At 38.1% G+C, this 23,257-nt stretch overlaps 1 protein-coding gene across 5 annotated transcripts in view; it reads left to right on the top strand.

Annotated features, from left to right (window-relative positions):
* Positions 1–23,257, top strand: part of Gapvd1 (GTPase activating protein and VPS9 domains 1) — a 674,762-nt gene that overhangs the window by 593,883 nt on the left and 57,622 nt on the right. For all 5 annotated transcript variants that reach the window (XM_067138086.2, XM_067138089.2, XM_067138085.2 and 2 more), the window contains one exon: positions 14,400–14,472. In XM_067138086.2, the coding sequence (XP_066994187.2) occupies positions 14,400–14,472 (73 nt within the window). The remainder of the gene's footprint in view (positions 1–14,399; positions 14,473–23,257) is intronic.

Raw genomic sequence — 23,257 nt, 5'->3', positions numbered from 1 at the left:
GCAGGACAGCACCCATAATGTTATGTATAAAAGCAATAGGAATATTGTCTACACCTGTGGCCTTTGATTTAATCGAGTACAAAGCCTTTTTAACCTCATTTTCTGTGACACTGTGAAATGTGAATGGTGGATTGGCTGGAGGGGAGGGCGGTGAGTCGGTGCAGTTAATTGGGGTAGGTTGAATATTTATTCTACTAAAGTAATCATTCAGTTCGTCAAGTGGAATGTCAGGAGTTGTCTGTCTCTGTTGATGTTTTCCTATTCCCAGAGCTCTAAGTTGGTCTCATGCACGATTAGAATTTATGTTGTTAGCTAAATTCCGGAAATATGCACATTTTTTATTTCTGATTATTTGCTTTGTGCGATTTCTTAAGATTCGGTAAGATTCGGTAAGATTCGAAGTCTGCATCATCTAGGGTTTGCTTATAATGTCGAAATAAAGTCACGGTGGGCCATCATTCTCTTGGTTCCATCATCTAGCCATAGACAAAAAGGGCGAGAAACCTTTATTCGACGTTTGGGGGCATGTCTGTCATACAAGTTCTTTACCATCGTATTAAACAAGTTACCTTTAGCGTCAGTATCATTTAGACTCCGTATATCGTCCCACGGTAGTTGATAAGCATCATATTTCAAGAAATCCAAGTTTAAGTCCTTCGTATTTCTGACAGTTATGTACTTGGGTTTGTATTTAGGCACTTTGAGGGAATACGATAAATATATAAGGTCGTGGGTCGAAATGGATGGTACAGGGATTTGTCCATGGGTTATTACTTTACCTGGGTTGTTCGTTATAATGAGATCTATGAGTGTGTGTGATGAACAGTTTGTTGCATACACGTGGTTCGTGGGTTGTAGCGGGAGAACAGTCATGTTACAAGTTGTAAACAAATCTAATAATCGTTTACTGTCATGAGTCATATTAAGTAGGTTACAGTTAAAGTCGCCCATAATGATTATGTATTCATAAATAGCCTGGAAGTCTAGTAAAGACGTTTTGAATTCGGTCATATAAGTTACACCAGGCGGTTTGTATATGACAGAAAACATCACTTTTTGTCTGTTGATATTTACTTCAACGAACATGAATTCCGGCCGTGTTCATACACCCTGGGAAGAAGTACATATCACACGGCTCTTTAGATCGTTTCTGCAGTAAATTTCTGTCCCGCCACCACGCCTTCTATCCGACCGATCGAAGCGTATATAAATAAGAGGATACTGTTTTAGGTACAAATGTTTATAAAATGACTGGCAAGTAGAATATAGTAGTTATAAGTACTATTATGATAAAGTCTTATAATCAATCCTTATTATAGATCTTTACAAATGTCTTGTTATTTAAATGTGGTGACAAGTAGTTAGTTAAAAGTTCAAAGAGAATACGTAAATTGCTGTGTTAAAATGAAATCTGGTAAATATGATGCCTTATTGTGGAGATAGCGTAAGGAGCTTATAATGGCAGCAATTTACGTATTCTTTTCGAACTTTTAACTACCTACTTGTCACATTTTAAAAACAAGACATTCGTAAAGATCTACAATAAGGATTGGTTATAAGACTTCGTCATAGAAGTGCTTATAACTACTATCTTCTACTTGCCAGTCATGTTATACACATTTGTACCTAAAACAGTTGTTGTTGTTGTTGTTGTTGTTGTTGTTGTTGTTGTTGTTGTTGTTGTTGTTGTTGTTGTTGTTGTTGTTGTTGTTGTTGTTGTTGTTGTTGTTGTTGTTGTTGTTGTTGTTGTTGTTGTTGTTGTTGTTGTTGTTGTTGTTGTTGTTGTTGTTGTTGTTGTTGTTGTTGTTGTTGTTGTTGTTGTTGTTGTTGTTGTTGTTGTTGTTGTTGTTGTTGTTGTTTGAGTCCTCAGTCCATAGACTGGTTTGGTGCAGCTCTCCATGCCACCCTACCATGTGCTAACCTTTTCATTTCTACGTAACTACTGCATCCTACATCTGCTCTAATCTGCTTGTCATATTCATACCTTGGTCCACCTCTACCGTTCTTACCACCTACACTTCCTTCCAAAACCAACTGAACAAGTCCTGGGTGTCTTAAGATGTGTCCTATCATTCTATCAATTCTTGTCAAATTTAGCCAAATCAATCTCCTCTCGCCAATTCTCTTCATTTGTGATTCGATCTATCCATCTCACTTTCAGCATTCTTCTGTAACACCACATTTCAAAAGCTTCTATTCTCTTTCTTTCTGAGCTAGTTATCGTCCATGTTTCACTTCCATACAATGCCACACTCCACACAAAAGTCTTCAAAAACATCCTTCTAATTCCTATATCAATGCTTGAAGTGAGCAAATTTCTTTTCTAAAGAGAGATCTTCCTTGCTTGTGCTAATCTGCATTTTATGTCCTCCTTACTTCTGCCATCATTAGTTATTTTACTACCCAAGTAACAATATTCATCTAGTTTCTTTAAGACTTCTTTTCCTAATTTAATATTTCCTACATCACCTGCCTTCGTTCGACTGCACTCCATTACTTTTGTTTTGGACTTACTAATTTTCATCTTGTACTCCTTACCCAAGACTTCATCCATACCATTCAGCAGCTTCTCGAGATCTTCTGCAGTCTCAGATAAATAAAATATCATCAGCAAATCTCAAGGTTTTGATTTCCTCTCCTTGGACTGTGATTCCCTTTCCAAATTCCTCTTTGATTTCCGTTATTGCCTGTTCTATGTGAACATTGAAAAGGAGAGGGGACAAACTGCAGCTTTGCCTCACTCCTTTCTGGATTGCTGCTGCTTTTTCAAAGCCCTTGATTCTTATCACTGCAGACTGATTTTTATACAGATTGTAGATAATTCTTCATTCTCGGTATCTAATCCCAATCACCTTCAGAATCTTAAATGGCTTGGTCCAGTCAACATTATCGAACGCCTTTTGTAGATCTATGAATGCCATGTACGTGGGCTTGACCTTCTTGATTCGATCCTCTATGATAAGACGTAAAGTCAGATTGCTTCACGTGTTCCTACATTTCTTCTGAAGCCAAATTGATCTTCCAACTCAGCTTCAACTTGTTTTTCCGTTCTTCTGTAAATAATACGTGTTTGCAGGCATGAGATACTAAACTAATGGTGCGATAGTTTTCACACCCGTCACCACCGGCTTTCTTGGGAATAGGTATAACAACATTCTGCTGAAAATTGGATGGGACTTCTCCTGTCTCATACATCTTACACACTAAATGGAATAGCCTTGCCATGCTGGTTTCTCCTAAGGCAGTCAGTAATTCAGAGGGAATGTCATCAATTCCAGGTGCCTTGTTCCTATTTAGGTCTCTCACAGCTCTGTCAAACTCTGACATCAAAATTGGGTCTCCCATTTCATCAGCATCAAGAGCCTTTTCTTGTTGCAGCACCAAATTATCTATATCTTTACCTTGATAACAACTGTTGGATATGTCCTGCCATCTTCCTGCTTTGTCTTCTTTCCCTAGAAGTGGCTTTCCATCTGAGCTCTTAATATTCATACACGTAGATTTCCTTTCTCCAAAGGTGTCCTTGATTTTCCTGTATGCAGCATCTATCTTTTCTAGGACCATACAACCTTCGACATCCTTGCACTTTCTATCCACTTCATTCTTTAATTCCCTGTATTCTTTTCTGCCCTCTTCAATTCTAGCATTCTTGTATTTTCGTCGTTCATCAATCAGGTCCAGTATCTCCTGAGTTATCCACTGATTCTTAGTTGATCTTTTCTTCCTTCCTAGCATTTCTTCAGCAGCCCTACTGACTTCATTTTTCATGACTATCCACTCTTCCTCTATTGTGTTTCCTTGAGCCTTTTCATTTAGTCCTTTTGCAACATGTTCCTTGAAAGAATCCCTCGCGCTCTTTTCTTTCAACTTGTCTATATCCCATCTTTTTGCATTCTTTCCTTTCTTCAATTTCTTCAACTTCAGATGACATTTCATGACCAACAAGTTGTGGTCAGAGTCCACGTCTGCTCCTGGGAAAGTTTTGCAATCCAACACCTGGTTTCTGAATCTCTACCTAATCATAATGAAGTCTATTTGATACCTTCCAATGTCTCCAGGTCTCGTCCACGTATAAAGCCGTCGTTTGTGGTGTTTGAACCAAGTATTGGCAAGGACTAAATTATGATCAGTGCAGAATTCAACCAGCCCTCTTCCTCTTTCGTTCCTTCGTACCAATCCGAATTCTCCTACTTTATTACCTCCTCCTCCTTGGCCTACCACTGTATTCCAGTCTCCCATCACAATTAGATTCTCGTCACCTTTTACATATTGTATTAAATCTTCTATCTCTTCATATATTCTTTCGATTTCCTCATCATCCGCTGAACTAGTAGGCATATAGACCTGCACTATTGTGGTGGGCATTGGTTTGGTGTCTATCTTGACGACAATTATTATTTCACTATGTTGGTTGTAGTAGCTTACCCGCTGCCCTATTTTCTTATTTATTAAACCAACTCCTGCATTTCCCCTGTTTGATTTCATGTTGATAATTTGGTAGTTGCCTGACCAAAAAACCTGTTCTTCCTGCCAACGTACTTCACTTATACCAACTACATCTAACTTTAGTCTATCCATCTCCCTTTTCAGATTCTCTAACCTACCACAACGATTCAAACTTCGAACATTCCACGCTCCGACTCGCAGAATGTCAGTATCCATCTTCCTGATTATCGCCCCTCTTGTGTAGTCCCCACCTGGAGATCCGAATGGGGGACTAGTTTACCTCCGAAATATCTTACCCGGGAGGAATCCATCATCAGCAAATCATTCATACAGAAAGAGCTGCATGTCCTCAGGAGTTAGTTACGGCTGTAGTTCCCCGTTGCTTTCAGCCGTGTAGCAGTATCAACACAGCTAAGCCATGTTGAGTATTATTACAAGGCCGTATCAGTCAATCATCCAGACTGCCACCCGTGCAACTTCCGAAAGGCTGCCACCCCCCTTTCAATGAACCATTCCTTAGTCTGGTCCCGCAACAGATACCCATCCGATATGGTTGCACCTGCGGCTGGGCTATCTGCTTCATTGGGACACGCAAGCCTCCCCACCGCGGCAAGGTCACATGGTTCGCAGGGGAGGACCTAAAACAGTATCCTCTTATTTATATTTTTGACGTATAAGAACAATCCCTCCTCTGCGAACCATGTGACCTTGCTGCGGTGGGGAGGCTTGCGTGTCCCAATGATACAGGTAGCCAAGCTGCAGATGCAACCATATCGAATGGGTATATGTTGAGAGACCAGACTAACGAATGGTTCATCGAAAGGGGGGTAGCAGCATTTCGGTAGTTGCAAGGGCGGCAGTCTAGATGATTGACTGATACGGCCTTGTAATAATACTCAGCATGGCTTAGCTGTGTTGATACTGCTACACGGCTGAAAGCAACGGGAAACTACAGCCGTAAATACCTCCCGAGGACATGCAGCTCTCTCTGTATGAATGATGTACTGATGATGGCTTCCTCCCGGGTAAAATATTCCGGAGGTAAACTAGTCCCCCATTCGGATCTCCGGGTGGGGACTAGACGAGAGGGGGCGATCATCAGGAAGGTGGATACTGACATTCTGCGAGTCGGAGCGTGGAATGTTAGAAGTTTGAATCGTTGTGGTAGGTTAGAGAATCTGAAAAGGGAGATGGATAGGCCAAAGTTAGATGTAGTTAGTATAAGTGAAGTTCGTTGGCAGGAAGAACTAGATTTTTGGTCAGGCGACTACCGAATTATCAACACAAAATCAAATAGGGGAAATGCAGGAGTTGGTTTAATAATGAATATGAAAATAGGGCAGCGGGTAAGCTACTATGACCAGCATATTGAAAGAATTATTGTCGTCAAGATAGACACCTACCAATGCCCACCACAATAGTGAAGGTCTATATGCCTACTAGTTCCGCGGATGACAAAGAAATCGAAAGAATATATGAGGAGATAGAAGATGTAATACAATATGTAAAAGGTGATGAGAATCTAATTGTGATGGGAGACTGGAATGCAGTGGTAGGCCAAGGAAGAGAAGGTAGTACAGTAGGAGAATTTGGATTGGGACAAAGGAACGAAAGAGGAAGTCAGCTGATTGAATTCTGCACTGATCATAATTTAGTCCTTGCCAATACTTGGTTCAAACACCACAAACGACGGCTGTATACGTGGACGAGACCTGGAGACACTGGAAGGTATCAAATAGACTTCATTATGATTAGGCAGAGATTCAGAAACCAGGTGTTGGATTGCAAAACTTTCCCAGGAGCAGACGTGGACTCTGACCACAACTTGTTGGTCATGAAATGCCATCTGAAGTTGAAGAAATTGAAGAAAGGAAAGAATGCAAAAAGATGGGATATAGACAAGTTGAAAGAAAAGAGTGTGAGGGATTGTTTCAAGGAACATGTTGCACAAGGACTAAATGAAAAGGCTGAAGGAAACACTATAGAGGAAGAGTGGAAAGTCATGAAAAATGAAGTCAGTAGGGCTGCTGAAGAAATGCTAGGAAGGAAGAAAAGATCAACTAAGAATCAGTGGATAACTCAGGAGATACTGGACCTGATTGATGAACGACGAAAATACAAGAATGCTAGAAATAAAGAGGGCAGAAAAGAATACAGGCGATTAAAGAATCAAGTGAATAGAAAATGCAAAGTAGCTAAGGAAGAATGGCTGAAGGAGAAGTGCAAGGATGACGAAGGCTGTATGGTCCTGGGAAAGGTATATGCTGCATACAGGAAAATCAAGGAAATCTTTGGAGAAAGGAAATCTAGGTGTATGAATATTAAGATCTCAGATGGAAAGCCACTTCTAGGGAAAGAAGACAAAGCAGAAAGATGGCAGGAGCATATCCAACAGTTGTATCAAGGTAAAGATGTAGATAATTTGGTTCTGGAACATGAAGAGGCTTTTTATGCTGATGAAATGGGAGACCCAATTTTGAGGTCAGAGTTTGACAAAGCTGTGAGTGACCTAAATAGGAACAAGGCACCTGGAATTGATGTCATTCCCTCTGAATTACTGACTGCCTTGGTAGAAACCAGCATGGCATGGTTATTCCATTTAGTGTGCAAGATGTATAAGACAGGAGAAGTCCCATCCGATTTTTGGCAGAATGTTGTTATACCTATTCCCAAGAAAGCCGGTGCTGACAGGTGTGAAAACTACCGCACTATTAGTTTAGTATCTCATGCCTGAAAAATTTTAACAGGTATTATTTACAGAAGAACGGAAAAACAAGTTGAAGCTGAGTTGGGAGAAGATCAATTTGGCTTCAGAAGAAATGTAGGAACATGTGAAGCAATCCTGACTTTTCGTCTGATCTTAGAGGATCGAATCAAGAAGGACAAGCCCACGTACATGGCATTCATAGATCTAGAAATGGCATTCGATAATGTTGATTGGACCGAGCTATTTATGATTCTGAAGATGGCTGGGATCAGATACCGAGAACGAAGAATTATCTACAATCTGTATAAAAATCAGTCTGCAGTGATAAGAATCGAGGGCTTTGAAAAAGAAGCAGCAATCCAGAAAGGAGTGAGACAAGGCTGCAGTTTGTCCCCTCTCCTTTTCAATGTTTACATAGAACAGGCAGTAAAGGAAATCGAAGAGAAATTTGGAAAGGGAATCACAGTCCAAGGAGAGGAAATTAAAACCTTGAGATTTGCCGATGATATTGTTATTTTATCTGAGTCTGCAGAAGATCTCGAAGTTGCTGAATGGTATGGATGAAGTTTTGGGTAAGGAGTACAAGATGAAAATAAATAAGTCCAAGACAAAAGTAATGGAGTGCAGTCGAACGAAGGCAGGTGATGTAGGAAATATTAGATTCTGAAATGAAGTCTTAAAGGAAGTAGATGAATATTGTTACTTGGGTAGTAAAATAACTAACGATGGCAGAAGTAAGGAGGACATAAAATGCATACTAGCACAAGCAAGGAAGAGCTTTCTTAAGAAAAAAAATTTGCTCACTTCAAACATTGATATAGGAATTAGAAAGATGTTTTTGAAGACTTTCGTGTGGAGCGTGGCATTGTATGGAAGTGAAACATGGACGATAACTAGCTCAGAAAGAAAGAGAATAGAAGCTTTTGAAATGTGGTGTTACAGAAGAATGCTGAAGGTGAGATGGATAGATCGAATCACGAATGAAGAGATACTGAATCGAATTGGTGAGAAGAGATCGATTTGGCTAAATTTGACGAGAAGAAGAGATAGAATGATAGGACACATCTTAAGACACCCAGGACTTGTTCAGTTGGTTTTTGAAGGAAGTGGAGGTGGTAAGAACGGTAGGGGTAGACCAAGGTATGAATATGACAAGCAGATTAGAGCAGATGTAGGATGCAATAGTTACGTAGAAATGAAAAGGTTAGCACAAGATAGAGTGGCATAGAGGGCTGCATCAAACCAGTCTATCGACTGATGACTCAAACATCAACAAGAACAATCAGGATCCTGATCTATCTTTCTTTCAGGTATGAGCTTTTTAGGCTGATTATGCCCTCATTATGGGTGAAACATGTCCCTATATGTAATATGTTAAGAAATATTTCTTAAATTTAAATTTAAAAAACTGTTATTTATTGAACAGGTGAAATTTATAATCTAGTATTATTATTTCACTTTTGGTAAAGGTATTTCTCTTATCCAATATATGTCTTCCCTTGTATGTATGTATGTACGGTATTCAGCCCGAAGGCTTGTTTGATCCTCTGCAGCTCCGCCAACAGCTGTATGTCTTCCCTTATCGGGAGATTGCGACTCTTCTCTTGCCGATATCCTTTTTTCTCTCATATTTTCTTCTTTTCTTGATATATTATTTACTGAGCTCGATAGCTGCAGTCGCTTAAGTGCAGTCAGTACCCAGTAATCGGGAGATAGTGGGTTCGGGCCCCACTGTCGGCAGCCCTGAAGATGGTTTTCCGTGGTTTCCCATTTTCACACCAGGCAAATGCCGGAGCTGTACCTTAATTAAGGCCACGGCCGCTTCCTTTCACTTCCTAGGCCTTTCCTATCCCATCGTCACCATAAGACCTATCTGTGTTGGTGCGACGTAAAGTAAATACCAGATATATTATTTTTTCCAGTTTTTATCTGCAAGCGATGTGCTCAATGAACGTGTCAACCATTTTCCTTTTTTTATTAATAATAATAATAATAATAATAATAATAATTTTTTTAACAATCCAATTTCTGTTCCTTTGTCTTTTCCACAGCCTTAGTGATTATTTACATTCTGACTTCAGCCCTGTTGACTTCTGAGCCATACTGTATACTTATTCGCTATACTTAATTTCGCTCTACGAAAATTTTACTTATTCAGACTTGCCAAAATCTTATTCTAAGGAACGTGCAATGGTGCTTATTGAACAGGTGGATATATATTTAAACAAAATTTGTGTGTGAAAATTCTTTGATCTTAAAATTGTAAATGAATATGGAACAAAAATGAAATTCCTTTATTGTAATCTGATGTAAATTTGGCGCCAATTGCAAAATATAATTAATTTAGATTGAATTATAAAACTATATGTATGACCCATTGCGTGGAAAAGGTCCTGAAGTCTGATTGTTTTGAGATTTTTGTAGTACTAAAATTGGCTTAAGATACTGAGCATTTTAAGAGTCCATGATTCTAGGTGCAATACTTACAAGGATATTCATTATTGACTATTGCTATTAAGAAAACTGTATTTTGAGAAAAAAGCAATTCCAGCTTTCACTAATTTTCTTACCAATTGTACAAAAGTTTTCATGACATCAAGTGACGAAGACTTAAACTGCTGTGTAACTTAGTTTATTATGAAGACCCATATGTAGCACAAGAAGTCAAAGCATAGAAATGCTAGTTTTTATACCCCAGACACTTTTGTTTAGCTCTACTGTAAAATTTCCTGTACTGACTTTGGCATCTAATTCCCTCCTTGGGAACTTAGAATTTCCATTTGAGTCCCTTTCTGTGCAATGGGTCACATATGTTCAATTATTTTGTATTGGAGAAATTTATGATTTTACAATATTTTCTAACCTTGTTGCAGCAGAACTAAATAAATTTAATGAACTGTGTAGGAACCTTCATATTTTGAGAGAATCATTTGAAATAAAACAAACCCCAAATCTGCATAATTCTTTGTACTTCAAATACAAATATTTTAAAAACAGAAAATCGTATGATTGCAGTTTATTTTTTCATCTCTTATGAAATTGACTCTATTTGCAGGTGCATTCATTTAACCATTAATGCTGGCAACCAAGAATGAGTTAGCTGGAAAATTTATCATTTCCAATAACGGACCGTTTATGTTGGAATTATTCATTTAACTCTTCATGGACAGAAGCGTTTTGTCGGTACACGGACCGAAAATTTGGCACTAGCTATGAACATGGATATGTACATTATGTAAAGAATATATTTTGAATATTTGATATACTCCGTCACAGAGATGTTTATAAAGTTATTGAAATTTTTCATGGCAGCATGTTAGCACATAAACAGCATAAGAGTAATTCCATTTAAAAATAAGCCCATATATTGGAAAGAGTGACCGATCTTTGATTCTACATCTTCGAGTTGGAGGCGTTGCCTGTTTGTTTGGGTTTTTTTTTTATCTCCCTAAATTACTGTTTTTTGGTGAAATATGTCAAAATTGTTATCAACAAAAGGTAAAGAATTCTCTTAGGCTCAGTTGTCATGTCAAAATGTGAGGGTAAAATTCATCTTGATTTATAATTTATTCATATAGGAATGGTAGTTAAAGGTCCTGGATCTGAATTACTCACGTCAGTCCATTCATCAGCTGCTTCATTCACTAGGGCACTTCAGTTGCTCTTGCACTCATAAGACTTACCAGTTGAACATCCGACTCTTCAGACAAAAAAAAATCACTTTCGTCTATATTTGTGGAGTTCAAAATTGAAAGTCTCATTCTCACTGACTCCCCTTTCACTTGCCATGTTGCAAAATAAAGGTATAAATCCCAAAATGCCAGTCTCAAAACTCACGGCACATGCACGACTAAAGGTGATCGCTTCTCACTGCTTGTAACAGGCCAGGAAAGTGTTAACAGTACTCTGTTCAGGGATTTCACATTTGGCCAAAGCTAAAAGTATCATTGACTGCCATCAGTTGTACTTTTTGGCATAAATATGTCTTTTGGCTGGGGGTCATCCGAAAATTTGTGTAACATGACGCAACAGAATGTGTGACGGAAGTGTAACCATAGCATCTGTACCGTGCAGGCAGTGATGTAAGGTATGAATGCATGGTTTTACGTGGTTTCCCATTTTCACACCAGGCAAATGCTGGAGCTGTACCTTAATGAAGGTCACAGCCATTTCCTTCACACTCATAGCCCTTCCCTATCCCGTCCTCGCCATAAGACCTATCTGTGTCGGTGCGACGTAAAGCAACTAGCAAAAAAAAAATACCAAGATTTTAGACAATTGTATTTAAGCTTAAGACTTAACTTTTTAGTTGTTACATGATCAGTAAAATATCGTAAGACTTGTCACTCATGCTTGTAAAGCATATTTTTAGCTCAATAGAATATGTTCATGATCTTATTAAACCTTGAATAAATGTTATTTGGCTGGTGATGCTCACTAAAAGGAGCGAAACTTGTGCCATGTTAACAATTTAATAAGGATGTAACTCCATATTAACTTGTAATGTATTGAATAGGTGGTCTATAATAAAATTATAATTATTTTGTATCACAAGTAGATCTTCAATACAAACAAGAAATGAAATTTATAACCTGCAACATACCATGTAGTCGAGCAGCTCATCTCCTTTCTCCCAAATCTTTACAGCCCAAACTTTGCAACATTTTTGTAACGCTACTCTTTTGTCGGAAATCACCCAGAACAAATCAAGCTTCTTTTCTTTGGATTTTTTCCATTTCTTGAATCAAGTAATCCTGGTGAGTGTCCCATACACTGGAACCATACTCTAGTTGGGGTCCTACCAGAGACTTATATGCCCTCTCCTTTACATCCTTACTACAACCCCTAAACACCCTCATAACCATGTGCAGAGATATGTACCCTTTATTTACAATCCCATTTATGTGATTACCCCAATGAAGATCTTTCCTTATATTAGGACCTAGGTACTTACAATGATCCCCAAAGGGAACTTTCACCCCGTCAACGCAGTAATTAAAACTGAGAGAACTTTTCCTATTTAAGAAACTCACAACCTGACTTTTAACCCCATTTATCATCATACCGTTGCCTACTGTCCATCTCACAACATTGAGGTCATGTTGCAGTTGCTCACAATCTTGTAACTTATTTATTACTCTGTACAGAATAACATCTGCAAAAAGCCTTATCTCTGATTCCACTTCTTTACACATATCATTGATATATATAAGAAAACATAAAGGTCCAATAATACTGCCTTGAGGAATTCTCCTCTTAATTATTACAGGGACAGATAAAGCTTCGCCTACTCTGAGTTCTATTTTCTAGAGACAGAGCCACCCATTCAGTCACTCTTTTGTCAAGTCCAATTGCACTCATTTTTGCCAGTAGTCTCCCATGATCACCCTATCAAAAGATAGGTCAATCGCGATGATGAAACACATAGTTATATCTTCAAATTAATCAAAATATATGAAACTGGAGAAACACTGGAAGATTTTAAAAAGTGCATCATAATCCCAATACCAAAGAAACTAGGTACTCTAAAATGTGAAGCACACCGTACCTTGAGCCTATTATCACACGTCTAAAATATTAACAATAGTAGTATACAAGAAAATAACAACAAAATTGAATGGAATTTAGATGAAGATCAGTTTGGATTTAGATGGAAAAGAGGAAAAAGGGAGACTATTTTAATGTTAAGACACATTGTAGATAAAATGCTGAACGTAAAAGGAATGCTGTTTGTTGCATTTGTGGACTTGGAAAAAGCTTTTTAATAATGTGAATTGGATTGTGTTGATGAAAATTATGATAATGTTGGTCTAGATTTCAGAGACAGGCGGATAGTACATGAATTGTACAAAAATCAAAGAGGCATTATAAATATAAAGGGTGAACTACAAGAGGCATATATAAAGAAAGGATTATACCAAGGGTGCAGTTTATCACCAGTGCTATTGAAGTTCTCAGAAGAGTTGGTGAAAAAAGAGCCCTAATGAAAACAATAATGAAGAGAAGAGACCCGTTAATAGGACATCTGTATAGGCACAACGATTTTATAATAAATGTTATGGAAGGAATGGTACAAGGCAAAAGAGGCAGAGGAAGGCACAGATTACAATACATGAAACAGGTTCAAGGAGATATAGGAGCAGAATCATATGAAAAAATGAAGAGACTAACAGAGAGGAGTGGAGGAGAAGAATTGCTGCCAACCAATCTTCAGATTGAGAATGAGAGAGAGAAAAATTAATATTTGCCCCAATTTGTCCTCTTGAATTATAATTTTATCTTCATATAATCTTCCCTACCTTTAAAAGCTCCACTCAAGCTTATTCATTTACTAATGTCATTCCATGCCATTTCTCCACCGACAGAGGGCTTTCCCTCTAGATAAAACTCTCAACCCAACTTTTCAGCCCATTTATCATCATACTATTGTCTGGCTGTCCATCTCACAGCAGTGTCAAGGTCTTTTTTTTTTGCAGTTGCTCACAATCCTGTAACTTATTTATTCTCATGCATTCATTTCCTACTACATATAAAAGCAAATAGGCTATGACCTATCTCTCTCCTCCTCCTTCCTCTCCCCACCGCGCCTCTTCTCCAATAGGTTTGTGTTAGCAGGCTGCGAGCAAGCTTGAACAGTCATATAATTTGTCACACTTGTTCAATCATTGAGTTTCTCTAAATGTTGTTAAACTTGACCATAATAGGTGCTGTTATTTATTCCTGTATTGACTTTTCTAAATTTACTAAGAACTATTTAAAATAGTATTATGGTTTCGAGAACAATGAACATTCTCTTCATTAGCGATCATATTCGATGAATAAATATTTTTATTAACAGAAAGTGTATTGTCAAGGCAGATTAAACCATAATAGAGTAGTTTTTAATAACTTGAATTTCTCTAACGTAAACTGTATATTGCACATGTGTATGAACGTTCAGAAATTATTGGATAGAATCTGAGGATGTTCTTGTAGAATGAATATTGTAGAATATGTTCTTTTACAGGTATAAAATATTTCTCTTGCAGCTTTGCTTGTATTCTCATTCATTTTGGCTTTAAATCTCTTCTAAGTACTAGAAACACTTTTTTTTTTCATTCATTTATTAACATTTCTATGCTTTCTGTGAATATTTATGCCAAGTTGAAGGCTGGCTCTCATGATTTTTTTTATTTTTTTATTTTATTTTATTTTATTTTTGCTTTCCCTCTCTGTTCATGCTCTTCTCTCTCTCTCTCTTTTTTAGGGTTCTCCATGAGCACATGAAGAAACTGGCAAATGTAATCACCCCTAATCACAAAGACCTGAGGATACCTAAGGTATGCTTAGTATTTCATTAATTTTATTTTTATGGGAATCTGTTCATCTCTATCAGTTTTATGCTCACATTGTTCTTTTTTTTGTAAATCCCTTCTATTGGAGGATTTCATTCTACAGGCTTATATGTAAATCAGCAATTCTTCCTTCTGCATTCATCATTTACACTGGTGATATTTCTTGGTATCACTTGAGTCATTGGTCCATAAACAGATTTGTTGGAGTCTTCTACACTAATATATATTTTAGTGTGCTGACACTCTCTAACTTGTAGTTACAGCCTATATGATCACAAGTATGAAGATTGGACTTTCCACCTAATCAATCCTATTATTTATTATAAGGTACAAACATTTTACAGTACAGTACCGGCTTCGGCCCTATGTGTGGGCCATCTTCTGCTGCTGAAGAAACTTGATCTCTTTTAAAATAACATAGAATGTTAAAACGCTACTTATTCTAATTCTAGATGACTAATTCTAAGTTATATTGTAGTGTTTTCTGTTATTTCGTTAAGATTAAAATTTGGGTTGACATATTGATCGATATTTATATAAAATTCCTCTAGGATATTGAGCAAAGGGCCCTTAGAATTTCCATATTGCTTTTGATGTTAGAAAATTTGTGTTTATATTCTTCTGTGTTATCCCATAGAAGAGGAATTTTATATAAATATCGATCAATATGTCAACCCAAATGTTCATTGTACCGAATGAGGAAACTCCTGCCAGTGCGTCCGATGTAACTGGCTTCACACATATAACATTTCATTCGGTATACTCCTGAGTAGTTGTATTTGTTGTTTTCGTTAACGGATTTAGTATTATGCAGGATAGTGTCATTATTGCAAGAAGTTTTTAAAGACTATTCTTAAATTACATCTTTTAAAGATGTCGGTTGGTTATGGGATGGATATTGGCAATGTTAAAAGTTAAAATTACATAGTCTTTCTTTTATTTGTTTTCTTTGATTAATTTTGATTTTGGCTGATGTTTTATTTTTTGGATGATTTTATTGATCGATTCTTTGTTGTATCTGCTTTGTTTGGCTATTTCATAGATTAAGTTTAGTTCTTTTTTTAGGTCTTCATGAGATGGGGGTATATTAAAGGCTCTGAATATTATGCTGTGGTATGCTGTTTTCTTATGGGCATTGGGATGAGTGGAAACTTGTTTTATTGTGTTTGATGTTTGTGTGGTTTTCTGTATATTTTATACGTTAGGTAATCTTCATGCCTGGTTACAGATATGTCTAGATATTTTAAAGTGTGGTCTATTTCAGTCTCTATTGTGAATTTTATGTGAGGATCCAATTTGTTTATCTGTTCTAGTATATTTTTCCCATCTGTGAATCTTCTGTCTAATACAACAAAAATATTGTCCACGAACCTACACCAAAAGGAAATATTCTTGATTTTGCTGATCTTTTGAGTGTTCTAGATAGTCTATACGAGGGTTATGCTGAAAGTTTTTAGCAGAGTGTAAGAAAAAAAATTTATTTGCGAAACAACAATTACAACTTTTCAAAATACTCTCCATTAGCACATATACATTTTTCCATTCTCTGAAACCACTTAGAAAACGTTTCAGTCCAAGCTTCTTTCGGGATGTCACTTAGTGCACTCTTGTACGCTGCAATGGCCTCTTCATCTGACGAACACTGCTGCCCATGTATTTTTTCCTTGGACTTAGGGAACAGAAAGAATTCACATGGGGCCAGGTCAGGTGAATAGGGGGGATGAGGTAACACTTGCACTTTTTCCCTTTTCAAAAAGTCCATTGTTCTGGAAGCCCTGTAAGGAGATGCATTGTCGTGATGCAGCAGAAGGTGCCCACTCTTGGACTTTGGGTGCTGTGACCTCCAAGTGGCGAGGACTTTGGGAAGACAGTCATTCACATACCATTCAGCATTGACTGTACGACGTTTGTCAAATGTCACAGAGGTGAAATGCCCCATTTTCGTAAAAAAAACATTGCCACCATCTTCTTTCCGGAGCTCCGACTTCGTCGAACTTTTGTGGGTGGTTCCTCCCCTGGAAAGCACCACACAGAAGACTGTCTCTTCGTTTCAGGGTCATAATGGTAGACCCATGTTTCATCACCTGTGACAATATTGTAGGTGTCTTCAGACTGTCCTCCATTGGATTTTTCTAGCATGAAATGACACCAGTCCACTCTCTCCTCCTTTTTGCTTTCTGTCAGGGAATGTGGCACCCAATGGGCACATCTCTTGGTAAGGCCTAAATAATTGTGAACGATGGTTTGCGCTGCTCTTGACCCAATATTTAAGGTCCCTTCAATGTCACAAAATGTAAGATGTGGATCTGCTTTGATCATTTCCCTCACAGCATCAATGTTTTCTTGAGTCACAGCTGTTGCTGGGCGACCGGAACGAGGTTCATCTTCAGTTGACTGATGACCCCTTGAAAACTCGCGAAACCAATTTCCAACTGTGGCTCTAGAAGGGGCAGCCTCACCAAAAACGCGCAGCAAAGAAGAATGGTTTTTTTTTTTTTTTTTTTTTCTAGCTGCTTTACGTCGCAACCAACACAGATAGGTCTTATGGCGACGATGGGACAAGGAAGGGCTAGGAGTGGGAAGGAAGCGGCTGTGGCCTTAATTAAGGTACAGCCCCAGCATTTGCCTGGTGTGAAAATGGGAAACCACGGAAAACCATCTTCAGGGCTGCCGACAGTGGGGCTCGAACCCACGGTCTCCCGGATGCAAGCAAACAGCCGCGCGCCTCTACGCGCACGGCCAACTCGCCCGGTAAAGAAGAATGTAACAAAGGCTTTTCAGTCTGTCAAACACACAGCAAATACAATGTAAATTAAAACACTATAAACATATCTGTAAAACACACACTAACATACAAAGAATGACATGTTTCGTTCTACAAGAACATCCTCAGATTCTATCAAATCACTTAAAAACAAGCTTGTATATGTACAGTAATGTTTACGTAGCGTTAAACTTGTCAATGATAGAGAGATTAGTGATAACAGGAAACAGTAATGACAGAAAACAAAATATATACAATTATTAATATAATGAAAAAACTTACGTATTTATCTAGACTGCCGATGTTAAGTCCGTTGTCACCAAACACTATTTCACTATTCACTATTTTAATTTACATTGTATTTGCTGTGTGTTTGACAGACTGAAAAGCCTTTGTTACATTTAACTAAGTCAACACTGGAAAACATGGCTTCATTTTTAACAAACAAAAAAAAAAAAAAAATAGCAAAGAAGAATGGCATTCTTCAGCACTGAATTTCTTTTTATAATCATAAAAAGTCATTGCTTGAAGTTCACGGCGTGACAGATCCATCTTGCACCATGTCTCACTCAGCAATGCCTGTGCTTTCTTCCCTCGCTGTGGAGGAACTACCGCTAGGAGGGGTTGCGCGCGCATGTTCCAAGGTCGAAAAACATCGCTCTTTCAAATTAAAATAATCCCATTGTCCTCAGAATTACAGTTTACGCGCTGCTAAAAACTTTCGGCATAACCTTTGTATAAATTTCAGCTAATATCCCCAAGCCCGGTAACCCCAGTAGGGAGACCCTGTTGTTTGTAGACAGTATTGTGAAATCTGAAATAATTGTTATTAAGAGCAAATTCCAGCAGATTTACAAATTCTTCTACTTCTAAAATACTTAGGCCGCTATAATTTTTAGATTTGTTTCTATTAGTTTTATTGTTTTTTTTGTATAGGTATATTGGGGTACATATTAATAATATCGTATGATACTAAACTGTGATATACCGAACTCGATAGTTGCAGTCGCTTGAGTGCGGCCAGTATCCAGTATTCGGGAGATAGTGGGTTCGAACCCCACTGTCAGCAGCCCTGAAGATGGTTTTCTGTGGTTTCCCATTTTCACACCAGGCAAATGCTGGGGCTGTACCTTAACTAAGGCCACGGACGCTTCCTTCCCATTCCTAGGCCTTTCCAGTCCCATCGTCGCCATAAGACATATCTGTGTCGGTGCGATGTAAAACAAAGAGCAAAAAATAAATAAAAATTAAACTGTGATATTGTTCAATTTTCAATTCTTTTGTGATTTTACAAAATTCTAATGAGTTCCGAATTGCTTTTTTAGCCAAAAATATGCAGTGCTTCTTCAGGAACGTTTGAATGAAATGTGATATTTTGTATGTTGGGCTTGATCTAAAATTTATGATGGGCCTCCCTTAAGAGAATCCAGGCTACTCTCGCCATTTACCCGCGCCTGGCTACATTATGATAGGCAGGGCTACTCCCACCATTCCCCCCTCCCCTCAGGTCCCTTAAGATCAACCGAGCTACACCCTGGCGCTGAATGCTACAGTGTGGTTAGCTCTACGTCAGGCCACCTTTGCACCAGAAATGAAGGTAGTAGTTATTTCGATTACCGCGTCTCATAAGAACACTTCCCTGTGAATTTTAGAAATAAGACGTTTTAAAATTTCAAATAAGAGCATTTAACATTGTAATACAGAAATCAAAAGAGAGAGAGTGTGTGAGAGAGAGAGACAAAGAGTGTGTGCGTGCGTGCGTGTGTGCGCGCGCGCGCGCGCACATCAAGATCAATGACATCTCATAATGAACTGTTGAACAATTTTAGACTTTTACATTTCTCATCCAAGCACATTTTAACACTACAATGCAACTTAGAATTAGTCATCTAAAATTAGAGTAAGTAGTGTTTTAACATTATATGTTATTTTAAAAAAGATCAAGGTTCTTCAGCAGTACATAGGGCTGAAACCTTTACTGTACTGTGAAATGTTGTAAGTACCTTAAAACGAATAATAGTTTGATTATTTATTTAATTTAATTTCCAGGTTGAACCGTGTTGTACTTGTATGCATGTCACGTACAGTTTGCCGACGTTTCGAATACATTGCAGTATTCTTTGTCAAGGCGACTGAAATGCCCCTACTCGATCCGAGGTAATCAGTCTCCCAGGCAGAAATTACACTACTAGAGTGGCCTTGATCTTGGCCTTTTATATCCTAGCCTTTCTGGCTGACGTAAGCCCTGGCTGTCTCGCGAGACTTCTGGAAAGTATATGTCACAGCCAGGTAGTGGGGGCTTGCCCGCGCTGTTATGTAATGGGGTTGCGGCCCATGTGTTTATGTTGTGGTCTGTATGTCTTAAACTATGAATGATAGGCATCCAAGAATTACTGATTTTGTATCCTTCTTCTAAATTTATGTTGTTCGGATGTTTCTTGATTTCGATAGCCTCGCGGATTTTCCTTTCCAGATTCCAAGGAATAGCTGCTAGGATCTTGGTCTTGTCAAATGATATTACGTGCCTAGTTTCGTAGGAATGCTTGGCTACTGCTGAAATATCTGTGTTTTGGTTCTTGGTGTGACGGATATGTTCTTTTAGGCGGGTGGAGATCAGACGTTTTGTCTCACCTACATAACAAGCTCCGCAGCTACATTCAATGTGATACACTCCAGGGGCCTGTAATTCTATTGCGTCTTTTACTGGTGGTAGATAACGGGCTAGCTTACGGTGAGGTTTATAGATAGTTTTTATGTTGTATTTGTCCAGTATCTTGCCGATCCTGTCTGTAGTGTTTTTAATGTATGGCAGTATCGCTGTTTTCTGGTGGGTCAGTTCTTCTTTCCCGTTGTTTTCTCCTGCACAATATTGCCAACACACAGCACAGTATTTTGTGATTTGCACAATATATATATTTTTGTGCAATAATATTGTACGTCTATATGCAGCTAACAGTATATTGTACAATCCAGTTCGCGCAATAATATTGCATGTCTATGGGCCCCTTAACACATTACATTTATCATTACAATGATTTTAACCAGCTAGTCATATTTTGGACACCCTCAGAACACTTTAAATATCACAAAACTAAAGCAAAAAGAACGAAGAATTGAAATAAAGGACTATTTATGTCCGAAATCACCTAATACGCTTTGAAACTTTGGACAGCGGTTTAAAATCCATGTGCGTCCGAAATCACCCCACTACTTTTTGTTTTCTCAGGAAAACCTACGTTGGCGTATATTTCTTGTTTGTAGGGTATTGCATTAATTGGATATATTCCTCATTATTAGGATGATAAACAATACAGTTTAAAATTCCGTTCATGAGTTAAGATGAAAATAACCTCAAAACTGTCTGAAATCACCCCGTTTGATGGTATAGTGCCAGAGTCAACTAGGACATCGAGTGGCATTCTGGTGTGTTCAGTGATGAGTATCACTTCTGTTTGTGGAGGTCAGATCGATGTGATTATGTCCATAGACGACTGGTGAAAGGTCACAGGAAGAAACGACTATTGAGGCACATACTCCAACTCTATAATTATGGAGTGGGGAGCAATTGGATATGACAAGAAGACAGATTTGGTACTTGTTAAAGGGGGACTAGATACTCGCCAGTATGTGGCAAGAATCGTAAACCCTGTTGTCATACCCTTCATGATGAGGGTACCAAATGGCATATTCCTGAAGGATAATGAAAGAGCCCACACTCCAGATCACACCAGAAAAGCCTTGAAGAATGTACGGATCCTTGACTGACCTGCCTGATTCCCTGATTTGTCACCCATAGAGCATGTCTTGGATGTGATGGGAAGACGTATAAGTCATACCAGGTTCCAGCCAGCAATCATCATGAACTGACACAGCATATGTTTCAGCAATGTTAAGAAATCCGTCAAGATGACATTCGGAGGCTGTTTGCTTCCATACCACACAGAATACAAGAGTATTCATGCCCGTGGGGGTCATACGTTACACTGATGATGATGGTGATAGACAGTTCCGAATGGGTTGAAAGTTTAATTATTTAATACGTGTTATGTGATGAACATCTCTATAAAGTTTGATAAATATCTGAGTGGTACTTCATGGTACTTCATTTCCGCTAGTGTAATAAAGTTTTTAATTTTAGTTGTTTAACCTCTTCAGTGGCACGCCCGAGAAATTCTCGGGTTCCATTTTTTTTTTGCTAAATATTATGTCTGCCTGAGAAATTCTCTTTTAGTTGCAGGGGGTGGGTGGGTGGGGGGGTGGGTGTGTGTGTGTGTGTGTGTGTGTGTGTGTGTGTGTGTGTGTGTGTGTGTGTGTGTGTGTGTGTGTGTGTGTGTGTGTGTGTGTGTGTGTGTGTGTGTGTGTGTGTGTGTGTGTGTGTGTGTGTGTGTGTGTGTGTGTGTGTGTGTGTGTGTGTGTGTGTGTGTGTGTGTGTGTGTGTGTGTGTGTGTGTGTGTGTGTGTTTTTGTTTTTTTTTCATCCAATAATTTCTCAGGTATTGTAATCTCTGTGGAAAATGTTTACCAGCACTAAGTGATATTAGTATTTTGCTAGTAGTGATAATGATTTGAATAATTGTTCGTATGATGATCTTGTTGGTATTTCTAGTGAAATTGTTGAAGATATTACGTTGGAAGCAATGGTAATGGTAGGAGAATTAGAACGTAACTTTGTGTGAAAAAAATGTTAGCCTGGAGATACAGCACGGTCTAATATAGTTCCATTCACTGGAATCCTAGTGTAAGGGTTGGATTATTACCGGAGGTCAATGCAATTGACTGTTTCAAATTATTTCTAACGGATGATGATGTATGTTTGGTAGTGATCAAAACCAATTCTTATCCTAAAAAATGTGTTAAAAAAATTAGTATATAAATCTCTGCATACAAGGGCACAATTTGATAAGTAATCAACTCTTGTGAAATTCAGCAGTTCATTGTGTTAGTTATGTTCATAGGAATAATTGAAAAGCCGAAGATAAATATGTATTGGTTACAAACAGTACTTATGAAATACCTATAAAACACCAAAAGAAAGTTTTTAAAATGTTTAAATAAATTGTAAAGTAAGCTTCTAATAACCATTAAAGGTTATATGAATATGCTAGCATCATTTTCCCTCAATAGCTGCCATTAATTCCTTGCTTCCTACAAATATATAATTCCCTCTTAAAAAACTTTTCTGGCATAAGAGCTCTGTGAGAATCTACCACTGAAGGGGTTAAATTACCCAGGGGTGTGATAGCAGAGTGGTATCTCAATGTCTTCTCAGTAGGGCAGCCACAGTTCAAATCCCAGTCAGTATGTATGGGATGTTTAAAATGAGAAGTTACATCCCTGTGGTTTGATTCCAGATAAAATGGGAAGTCTTATAGATATTGATCACAGCATCAACAGTCACATAAAACTACAACGCTTGCTTGCTTGTTTACTTGTTTAAATTCATAACTAGAAAGGACAATGTAATATTATAAAACACTGTGATAATATTAAGAGTTAGCTTTTAGAAATTTTGGGTACTGATAATGCATCGGATTAGATAATTTGTTATTTTTAATGCTTACAATCTTTGCAATCATAATGCATCAACAACATTATTCACCATCGCCAAATGCATCCAAGTCGAGATAAGTATGTTGCTTCTCCATTTCACTGTATCTTTCCATCCCCTCTCCACCCCTCCCCCTCTCCCCTCATTCATTACTCTATTCCTGTGTGGACCCATTGTTTTATGCTGTTTTTAACCAGGATCTTCTGCAGCCTTTCACTTGTAATTCCATAGTTTTGTTATTTTTACCCCATTCAGGCTATATTAGTCCAATTTCCTTATTTTGTCGATTTCTCTCATTATTTGTCCTTCTGTAACATACTTCTTCGAAATGTTCTCTATTCTGCTTGTATTCTCTCTTCATCTCTTCATTACCGGTCTGGTCTCAGTAGCATAAACCATTGTACATTTCTTTAGCTATCCATACTAGATTCTTCAAAATTCTGTTTCTTCAATTCTTAA

Source organism: Anabrus simplex, chromosome 1 (assembly GCF_040414725.1).
Source record: "Anabrus simplex isolate iqAnaSimp1 chromosome 1, ASM4041472v1, whole genome shotgun sequence".
In the NCBI taxonomy this organism is placed as follows: domain Eukaryota; kingdom Metazoa; phylum Arthropoda; class Insecta; order Orthoptera; family Tettigoniidae; genus Anabrus; species Anabrus simplex.
The sequence above is the reverse complement of the archived record's forward strand: the minus strand, read 5'-3'. Positions and strand labels throughout refer to the sequence as shown.